Source organism: Xyrauchen texanus, chromosome 35, assembly GCF_025860055.1.
Source record: "Xyrauchen texanus isolate HMW12.3.18 chromosome 35, RBS_HiC_50CHRs, whole genome shotgun sequence".
In the NCBI taxonomy this organism is placed as follows: Eukaryota; Metazoa; Chordata; class Actinopteri; order Cypriniformes; family Catostomidae; genus Xyrauchen; species Xyrauchen texanus.
This window is the reverse complement of record NC_068310.1, coordinates 34,169,677-34,181,167: the sequence shown is the minus strand read 5'-3', so window position 1 is coordinate 34,181,167 and position 11,491 is coordinate 34,169,677. Positions and strand designations below refer to the sequence as shown.

Sequence of the window (11,491 nt, the reverse complement as noted above, 5' to 3'; positions counted from 1 at the left end):
TGTTGCCTGGTCTGATGAGTCTCGATTTCTGTTGAGACATTCAGATGGTAGAGTCAGAATTTGGCGTAAACAGAATGAGAACATGGATCCATCATGCCTTGTTACCACTGTGCAGGCTGGTGGTGGTGGTGTAATGGTGTGGGGGATGTTTTCTTGGCACACTTTAGGCCCCTTAGTGCCAATTGGGCATCGTTTAAATGCCACGGCCTACCTGAGCATTGTTTCTGACCATGTCCATCCCTTTATGGCCACCATGTACCCATCCTCTGATGGCTACTTCCAGCAGGATAATGCACCATGTCACAAAGCTCGAATCATTTCAAATTGGTTTCTTGAAAATGAAAATGAGTTCACTGTACTAAAATGGCCCCCACAGTCACCAGATCTCAACCCAATAGAGCATCTTTGGGATGTGGTGGAACGGGAGCTTCGTGCCCTGGATGTGCATCCCACAAATCTCCATCAACTGCAAGATGCTATCCTATCAATATGGGCCAACATTTCTAAAGAATGCTTTCAGCACCTTGTTGAATCAATGCCACGTAGAATTAAGGCAGTTCTGAAGGCGAAAGGGGGTCAAACACAGTATTAGTATGGTGTTCCTAATAATCCTTTAGGTGAGTGTATATATTTATTTAAATATGTATTTAATGATGCATGTAATTAATTCAGTACATGTATATATTTATTTAATGATGCATGTAATTAATTCACTATATGTATTTAATGATTTATTTAAATATTTAATGATGCATGTAATTAATTCACTATATGTATTTAATGATTTATTTATTTAAATATTTAATGATGCATGTAATTAATTCACTATATGTATTTAATGATTCATTTATTTAATATGTATGTGTTTATTTAAATATTTATTTAATGATGCATGTAATTAATTCACTATACATATTTAATGATTTATTTATTTAAATATTTAATGATGCATGTAATTAATTCACTATATGCATTTAATTACCTATTTATTTAAATATTAATTTAATGAAGCATGAAATTAATTCACTATATGTATTAAATTATTTAATTTATTTAATTATTTAATTTTAAGTAATTTGGCCCTCCATAAAGAATATCCTGTTGCATTATATATTCATATAATAGCTGCCATGATGTCATGAGTCTACAATCTTAGGGGTTAACTGTAACCCAGTATATATCATGAGATTAAAGGGGCAGTTCACACAAAAAATATGTCATAAACATACTTTAGCCTATTTTTAAGATTTACACATTTCAATTTCATATAGCAAAATTCCATAAAATGTAATTGTATATTGTTTAATACAATTAAATTAATAACATTTTTATATTTCGTTTTTATTTGATTTTATTAAAGATTACGCAATTTAATTGAATGGAATATTGTTATGAAATTGAAATGCGTAAATCTTAAAATATTTTGATTTGTGTGTAATTTACTCTCCCTCATGTCCAAGAATTTTTCTTAAGCAGAACACAAAAGCAGATCGTCTTTTCAATCCAATGGCAGTGGAGAGTCCCTCACTAAAAAAAAAGAACAGAAAAGTCAAAAGTAGTCCATTCAACTTGTGCATCAAATTCCAAGTCTTCCGAAGACATACAGTTAGTTTTGATGAGAAACACCCCGCAAATTAAGTCATTTCACAGATGAAAATCTGGACGCCTGTTGCACGTTCATAAGCACTATGAGAGAAGCTTGTTCGCATTGGCATGCGTGTTCACACGCAGATTTTAGACCAAAAAACTCAAGACATATTACAAACTGGTGTTTACAGCACTGAAACTCAACTGAGCAGAGACACAAAGTGTTAAATACTTTTATTTGTGTATTCAGTGAATATTTTCACCCATAGGAAAAGAAAAACTGCCGGTGTGTGAAAATATTTAAAGAAAAGAAAGAAACACAACTAGTGACCAAAGGCAAACAGCAAAATTACACTACTGTTCCCCAAATACTCAAGTTCCACAAATTCCTCTCGGACAAAAAGTTAATTATTCTCAGTCCTGCAAAGACGTGTAAACAGAAAAGGAAATTTGTTAATGCCACTAAAATCCCACAGTGCAGATAGAGGCCTAGTTAGATTTCAGCGCATTTCCTCCGTTGTGCCTCCCTAAAATGACTTCATGAACAAGTATTATGTATAAATACTTATAAAATCCATATGTGTTTATATGTAACTCCAAATATATAAATGGAGACCAAGCCAGGCAGATGTTCCCCTGAGAATCGAAACCATGATCATGCAAAAAATATCAAAACAATATATAATAACAATCATTTCTTAAGCTTGATAATAATAATAATAACAAAATACAATGAGTTACATAGAAAAATAGTACATTGCACAAAAGCCCATTTTGATATTGAATATCTCAATGTTGCAAAGCCATAATATAGTCATCATTTTACAATGCAAGTGCTGTTGAAGACATGATATTGGTGTAAGTTCAGTATTACTGTCAATCTGATATATATTTGAATAATATTTTCATCATATGGACATTTCGATATCTAGAACATCTTTGACTATAGTAGACAACTCTTTAAAAAAGCGAGACATTATATAATCACAAAAGCCGTGTGTCATGTGAAGTCCAGCTCTCATTAAAAGTACTGCACGACTGCTGTGGCTGTGTTTGAGCATCAAAGTGTGTGTGTGTGTGTGTGTGTGTGTGTGTCCCCGATTTTCCGTTGGTCTCATGCAACACTCTGCCCGGGCAGGGAATGCTGAGCCAGTCGTGGAACTCCAGAACATTCGGTAGTTTTCAGAATTCAGTCAGAATTCCGACATCCGTTTTACGCAGATTTCTATAGGAGTGAAACCTGGCAAAAGCCTTTGCACGCAAATCGTGAGGTTGGAGCTTGAACTCCAAGCAAATGTCTTTGGTTTTACTGGTACAGAGTCTTTGCACATCACTGTGCAATGTATGCATATGTGCCAGCAAATCACTTTGTTTATATAGGCTAATGCAATCTGTTTATCAGAAAGATCTTGTTGAGTGTGTTGATGCGTGTGTGTTTATGGTCTCTTGTGCCCAGTGTCCCAGTGCACCTGTGATCCTGCAGGAGAATGTCTCTTGGATAACAGTATTGCGTTTCCCAGTGTTTCCTCTTCAAGTTCCTTCAATCTCTTCTCCTCTAGGAAAGCCACAAGTGAATCCCTCATGGCCACCACATCCAGCATCTCCTGCAGGATCTGCTCCTCATATGCTCTCTGCTCAGGGGTCTTCTCGGAGTCTACACATACACATAAGACATTTACATGTGAGAACAGAAAATGCATGAATGCACATTCACACACACACTGAAAATGAATGATTTAGAAATTAATACTAATTCTTACTAATTTACTAACTATTTTCATGGTTACGGAAAAAGGACGTCGTTCTTTGAAAGGTGACGGTCACTGTCGTTAAGTGACGTCCCGATAAAGATAACCCTAATAAATGACACGAAAAGACACTAAGCTTGTGCTTAAAGGGATAGTTCACCCAAATATGAAAGCTCTCTCATCATTTACTCACCCTCATGTTATTCCAGATGTGTATGACTTTCTTTCTTTAGCAGAACATATTTGAAAAACAAAAACATAGAAAAACATCTCAGCTCAGTAGATCCTTAAAATGCAAGTGGATGGTGACCAGACCTTTTGAAACTCCAAAAATCACACACAGCCAGCATAATCATCATCCATACGACTCCAGCGGTTAAATGAATGTCTACTAAACCAACACGATCACTTTTGGTACGAAAAGATCAATATTTAAGAGGGTTGAGTTCACGTGGTATCTCGTGTGATATATTTGCGTTGGCATGTTATGGACGTAATCTCACGTTTTTCTCTCGGCTGAGACATCCAGGATAAGCACACAAACACACAATTGTGAAAAACAGAGATACAGATACAAATACAGTTCTAAACTAAAACCAATGAAGCTTCTGTACATCATTCATCCTACTCCGTTGTAAACAGCGCTGCTCTTCTAGGTGTGACGTATGTGCATCAGTTCTCACGTGCTTACTACTGCTGACCGGAAGAGATGCTTTATAGTTAAAGAAGTACTTAAATATTGATCTTTTTCACACCAAAGCAATCGTTTAGCTTCAGAAAACATTAATTTATCCACTGGATTCATATGGATGACGTTTATGCTGACTATCTGTGATTTTTGGAGCTTCAAACATCTGATCCCCATCCACTTGCATTTTATGGACCAAATGATCTGAGATTTTTTTTCTTCAAACGTCTTCTGCAGAGAAAAGAAAGATAATTATTATTTTAGTTTAAATAAATTCCCACTACTTAGTAAGTCCTCGTGGTGGCGCAGTTACACACCTCTTTCCGGGTGGTGGAGGACAAGTCTCAGTTGCCTCCGCTGCTGAGGCAGTCAATCTGCGCATCTTATCACGTGGCTCACTGTGCAGGACACCGCGGAGACTCACAGCACGGGAGGCTAATTTCTGCGATCCACGCACCCCATTGAGAGCGAGAACCCCTAATCGCAACCACAAGGAGGTTCCTCCATGTGACACTACCCTCCCTAGCAACCGGGCCAATTTTTTAGCTGCTTAGGAGACCTGACTGGAGTCACTCAGCACGCCCTGGATTCGAACTCGCGACTCTAGGGGTTGGTAATCAGTGGCAATTCTCGCTGAGCTACTTTTGTGATTTAATGATTAATGTAATTTAATATATAAATTATATAAATAAATTATTATTATTATATAAATAATATAAAATTGCTGGAGTCTGATCATTTGCCGCTGACCAAATATATTGACTCCTAATGTTATCAGAAGAGCGCACCGAATCTTCAAACAGTCAAGAGGACGTTCAGTGAGCCGGCCACCCGGTGGCAATGTGAGCACCACAATACGACCCACTCACTCCATTGACTTTATGAAGGACATGTTGTGGGCTTGTGAATGTTTTATGGCCATCTTTAGCATCTATTCTCAATTTGGCCAGGAATATCAGTGCAAAAGCAACCTTTCGTTGATGTAAAAGTTTCTTGCATTCCTTGAATCGATCACGTTTCTCTCTTGTCGAGTTTGCAAAGTCTGGGGACAAGAAAATCCTTCCAAGAAAGTCTTCCTTTACACCTTGCCTCACGTAACACAAGATCTTTATCGGAGGATCTCAGAAATTTGGCCAGAATTGATCAGGGCCAGACTCCCTCTGGATCGCCGGAACCCTGTGAGCTTGCTCGATTTCCATCTTATGGCCTGTTATTGAATTGAATTAGAAGAAGCCTTTGAAGCCTATATACAGTGAAATGTATTGTTTTCACATATCCGAGCTAAGCTGGGGGCAGGGTCAGCTGATACGGCACCTCTGGAGAAAATAGGGTCAAGGGCCTTGCTCAAGGGCCCAACAGTGGCATCTTGGCAGCGCTGGGGCTTGAACCCCTGACCTTCTGGTCAGTAACCCGCTGAGTAACCCCCTCAACCGCCGAGCCACCAATGCCCCCTCACATATCGAGCATACTCGGAAACAGCCCATCCAGGAATTCCACCATATTCTGTCCCTCTGCTCCCTCCAGGACTCCCACGATATGAACGTTATTCCACCGGCTACGGTTTCCATGTCCTCCAACTTTTCCCAGACACGCTCCAAATCCACCTTGGACGCTAGCGGATTAGCAGATAATTCTCTCTCCGATGACTCCAGATAAATCCATCCATTTCTCGACATCCCCCACTCTTGTTACCACATCAATAAATTTCACCTCCATGACAGTGATTGATCGATGTATTACAGCAAGATCCTCCAAGTCAGCAACAACCTTCGTCAGCATTGCCAACATGCTCAGCATCTCTCGCAGAATTTTCGGGAACTCTCCAACCAAATTGGCTCCCAGACCCGCAGCCTGCTGCACAGGGGTGTCAGCCTGAGCACGTAAGTGACTTTTAATGTCTCTAGAGCCAGAGGATTTTGAATTCTTTGACATATTGATCTCCTAGAACAGTTATGGAACATAGTGTATCGAATCTCACCAGTTTATGTCATTAAAAGGTATCAAAATCAGCAAAGTGCACAGAGCTCGCCGTTCACACATCCGATCACACATCCGATCTTTGCATGGCGTAAGACGTAAGGCGCCAACATTTATTTAATTTTGAGTGATTTGACCCTTCATAAACAAATGGAATTGCAAAAATAATTTCGGTTTCCCAAACACTTCCCCTGTCTTCCATTGGTCACCTAAACTGATAGTTCTGCCCCAAATTCAAGCCATTGGTTGAGCTAATGTTCTTTTGTCTGGCTGGTCAAGATGCTCAAACAGAGCAATGTTCTGAAAGCACCACAATGTGTTAAAACTTTTCAGTGAAATCAACTTTCGGATGGTTTACTAATCACTTGTCTTTTAACACTGAAAATATGACACATCATTGTTTAATACTAATTTAATTTAAAATTCATATTTACATATAACTTAATTCAAATTAATATTAAATTACTAATTATTAAGGAAAAATCAGCCTAATGATAATACTAAAATGAAAAAGGATGCAAACTTGAATACTAGGGACATTTATTGATTTATTTATTGATTTAATACATTTCACGATTTCATTACGTATTTATTTTTAATTATTTTATGAGTTAATTTGGAGTATTTTGGCCCTTCATCATGGTGCAGAATTTACACACTTTTATTAATATAGTTATAATATTTGTTATAATTTTTAATAATAACAATATTTTATAATTAAAAAATACTATATTACATTAATTTAATTAAATGTAGTTTTAAAAATGTGTCTTCTTAATCTTTTTTTTTTGGGCTCTGACAAACTGTATTTTATTAAATATTAATCGAAGTTCCTTATTAAATTCATATTACATTTTTGAACTTGATTTAGCTATGATAAACACAATGAAATACAAAATACTGAAAATACAAAAGCTAAATACTACATCAAATAATTAAAGATTATATAATGAAAAGTATCTCTTCACAACTGTTATTTACATACTCAAAAACAAGTGAACTTATTTCATGGTAATTAGTTTTAATGTCGCACCATCCATATCCATGTATCGCCGTAGCTCCATCTCTAACATACTCTGTTTGTCTTCTAGTTCCAGCTGTCGAGACCTTTAAACACACAAAACCACAGTCACACAAATGTATTACGCGGCTGTTCACATAGCCTGTAATTTAGTTTAACATAGAGAAGCCAATTGTGCATGGAGCAAATATATGCTAAAGACATGCAAAGTATTGGGTTAAATAAATAAGGCCACTCTAAGCATTCAACTGAAGCATTAGTGCTCGTCAAAAGACATGCAGAAGAGAGGTTGCCAGGGGCAACAAGACTGTGAACTGGATTTCAGGCAGGCTTGCATGTTTTTCTTAACAAATATAAAAATATTGTGCAAAATGATGCACTCTGTGCAATAACAGCTCTTAATGAAATCCATAAAATGTTAATCATATGCTTGGTAGTTAGTCACAGAGATGCATATTCATTCAGCTCAACTAGTACCCATATTTAAAAGGATAGTTCACCCTAAAATTTTAATTCTGTCATCATTTACTCTCCCTCATTTTATTTCAACCCCCAAATGACTTACTTTCTTCTGTGAATCACATAAATAGATGTTAGACAGAATGTTAGCCTCAGTCACCATTCAATTTCATTGCATCTTTTGTCCATAGAATTGAAGTGAATAATGAATAATGAGTAATGAACATTGTGCCTTTTACCTCCTTTCATGTTTCACAAAACAAAGTCATTCAGGTTCAGAACAACATGAGGGCGAGTAGATGATGACATCATTTGTATTTTTGTATGAACTATCCCTTTAGGTCCCTGAGCTTTTAGAAACATGGACTGTGTTGAGACTTACGCCACCATGAGATCGGACTCCTCAGAAAGCAAAGTGTTCTTCTCCTGGACCAGATCAATCCACTGGTCAATCGTTTCAGAGTCATCTGACACTAAACACACACATATCCACACAAAAAGTTACAACAGCTTTGTAAAACATACAAATAATTGTCTTCATGCATCTCTCCAGGTATGCAATTTATCCCTAAACAGGTTTAAATTTATGGTGTGTACAGTTTGATACATAATATGCAGGGTAGATCATGAGTTGTATGACACTGAAAATAACATAGGAAACAATTTCGAGACATATTGCACAAGAGGAAACTATCAGAATAATACATCATCCAGATGAAAATGCACACATTGAATAGATGTACTGGTGTTGTACACTTGGAATTATTAGAGACAAATTAGTGCAAATACAGCCTAACGGGGTTTAAAATATGACAAAGTTTCATTTATAAAATATATTTCATTATATATAAAATATTTATACTGATGCGTTTTGTCTGTTGGAACGTTTTGTGAAGTCTGCAGATAGATGAGATCAATATATACCAGCTTCTCTTCTCAAAGCTCTCTCCAGCTCCACTCCTTTGTCCTCTAGATCTTTAAAGGTCACCTCGATCTCTTCCAGTCTCCTCTGAATCGACTGTGTCCATCAGAACCAGAAGACAGCATGAAGAAAATAAAAAATAAAATCAGATCTTTTTTTTCATCTTAAAGAAATGGTTCACCCAAAATGTAACATTATCTTATCATTTCCCAGATGAGTATGACTTTCTTTCATCTGCTGAACACTGAACACAGGAGAATATTTCAGCTCTTTTGGTCCTCACAATGCAAGTGAATGGGTGCCAAATTTTTGAAGCTCCAAAATCCACATCAGGGCAACGTAAAAGTAGTCCAGGCGACTCTGGTGGTTAAATTTATGTCTTCAGAACTGATATGATATGGATGAGAAACAGATCAATATTTATGCCCTTTTTTACAATAAATTATCCTCCCTGCTCATGTCCACTGTTTTACTTTCACGTTTACATTCTCCTTCTGTTTTTGGTAATTTACATTCTTCATGCATATCACCACCTACTGGGCAGGGAGGAGAATTTATGATAAAAAAAATAACTTAAATATTGATATGTTTCTCAACCACACCTATCATTTCGTGCCTGAACAAATGGATTTACCCACTGGTGTCATATGGATTACTTTTATGCTCCCTTTATGTGGATTTTGGAGCTTCAGAATTTTGGCACCCATTCATTTCCATTGTGAGGACCTACAGAGCTGAGATATTCTTTTAAAAAACTTAATTTGTGTTCTGCAGAAGAAAAAAGTCATACACATCTAGGATCCCAGGAGAGTACGTAATTCATGAGAGAATGTACATTTTTGGGTGAACTCTCCCTTTAAAATCATTCAACAAAAACAGATCTTGAGTGAACATGCCCAGCAACTGCTAGTGATGAATGTTCACCTGAGCCTTGTGGAAACGCTGGATTTCACTCGTCCTGGCTTTCCTTTCCAGAGTTCTCATCTTCATCAGGTCTCGTTTCTCAGCCTCAGAAATCTCAAAATAACACATAGCAACAGTCAACAATTTCCTCTAGCGCTTTACAATAAATGAGCGTGTTTATGGTAAATGGTCTGCACTTACATAGCGCCTTTTTAACCTTAGCGGTATTCAAAGCGCTTTACACTGCATCTCATTCACCCATACACACACTCACACAGCAATGACGGCAGAGCTGCCATGCAAGGCGCTAGCCAGCCATTGGGAGCAACTTGGGGTTCAATGTCTTGCCCAAGGACACTTCAGCATGTGGAGCCGTGTGGGCCGGGAATCGAACCACCAACCCTGCGATTGGTGGCCGACCCGCTCTACAACCTGAAGCACAGCCGCCCCAGTTTACATGCACTGTGTTCGTGGCTTTCTCTAAACTCTCGTATACATGTGGAACGGTCAGTAATTAGCCACAGCAACGTAATTTCCCTGTGATGATTCACGTTAACAAACATGGTATCCGAGGAAGACTTCTTTATTTTATTCTCTATTGCTTAGCTTTAAATTCCAGATATTCTACAGTTGTTGCTGGTTGTTTCCTTAACTTTAAACCGGGACCTGCAGCCAAATTGCCCTGCAATATTGGTGTTTCCCTCTTACGCCAAACTCCAGGATTCCCCCAATGCACTTAAGCACATATACTGTAAGTGAATGTGAGGGATGTAAGGCTACATCCTATGATGTTAGCTATACGGTCTGTTCCATGCACATGCGCACTCCTCAAAAACCTGTTACACCACCAAAGCGATTACATGACTGTTCCAGCCGCATTCTCCGGGAGAAACATTGGTGTTTTAAACCGCTTTCTCTTAATCCCTTAAATGGCATTCTCGTTTATATGACGTTTCAGTAAACAGCTTTCAGCAAAAAACCTGGAATAAACTGTTTTCTTAAGTAGATGTACTGTATACATGGTCATTGCCTCTTGTGTACAAGATTATGAGACACAAACCTGGGTTCACTATGGCTGTGAGTATTAATAAAGTCAAGAGTTTTTGCACTAGAGAATAACAAAAGAGCCAATATGTACTAAATCTGGAGGAGAGTTTGAACTAGCCGAATGGTTCTCTTTGCAGACTGGGATTGTTGACATGGCTACGGTTTCTTCATCCACTATGGTTCTTTGTTTTGAGTACGGAAAGCTAGCCATGCTGATAAATCCGTGACGGGAACGATTTGTAATGTTACCATACCAAACCGTGCTCAAGTGGAAATGCTACTGGAACCATTACTTATTGAGCTCAGAATGGTTTGGGCCAATGGTGGAAAAGCACTTATAGTCTCAATTTCTGATGACAATGTTTATGGAGCATCTGAAGTTAAATGCACACATAAATGGTAAGAGCTGGAGAAAACTGTTTTAATCCGATTGGCTGCCTTTGCACTACTTTTGGGAGGCAAGTTTGTATGAATATGCCAAGAAACAAAGTTTTGTTAACAAGTTAAGCTGTTACAATGAGCAACTGTGATGAAGACCAAGTGGCCGGATTTGCCAATGTTAGGAAGGTTGTATTCCCCTTTGTTTGCTGAATTATGTGTAAAACATATCGTATGCAGTGTTTCTGCAGGTTTTATGAAGCTAAATCTAAGACTTTTTAAGACCTTTTAAAAAACAACTATGCAACTTATGACATACGGTTCAAAGGTTAATGGCTAAAATAAAATAGAAAAAGGTGGTGCAGTCACCAAACTTTGCATGTATCCTCAGAGGATGGTTCTGATGAAGCATACCAAGTTTTATTTAAATACGACAAACAGCTGTCAAGATAAAGCCTCACCTCTTGTTTTACGTGAACCTCGTTAAATGTGTTTAATGTGCTGATCAGTCTGGAGATTATTTTGGGCAATCGTTTAGGCCTAATTGGGCAAAGTTTAAAGGAACAGTAGCAAATAAATGTAAAACATCATAAGATGACGGCCACTGTAATGGGCAGAGTTTTAATTTAACATCAGGAGGAGCGTAATTACATGCAAAATTATTTTATTTCCATTTCGATTTTTTTTTACTGGTGGCGCTATGGAGTATGTCCAAGTGACTGCAGATTTGGTATGGGGGCTATCTGTGCCCAGATATTCCT

At 37.7% G+C, this 11,491-nt stretch overlaps 1 protein-coding gene across 2 annotated transcripts in view; it reads right to left on the bottom strand.

Annotated features, from left to right (window-relative positions):
- Positions 1-1,824: 1,824 nt before the first annotated feature.
- The window catches only part of LOC127629184 (F-actin-monooxygenase mical1-like), a 38,069-nt gene continuing 28,402 nt past the window's right edge, over positions 1,825-11,491 (bottom strand). For both annotated transcript variants that reach the window (XM_052106287.1, XM_052106288.1), the window contains 5 exons: positions 9,327-9,419; positions 8,405-8,498; positions 7,863-7,953; positions 7,034-7,107; positions 1,825-3,241 (listed from right to left, as the gene is read on the bottom strand). In XM_052106287.1, coding sequence (XP_051962247.1) covers positions 3,024-3,241; positions 7,034-7,107; positions 7,863-7,953; positions 8,405-8,498; positions 9,327-9,419 — 570 coding nt within the window. In that variant the 3' untranslated portion in view covers positions 1,825-3,023. The remainder of the gene's footprint in view (positions 3,242-7,033; positions 7,108-7,862; positions 7,954-8,404; positions 8,499-9,326; positions 9,420-11,491) is intronic.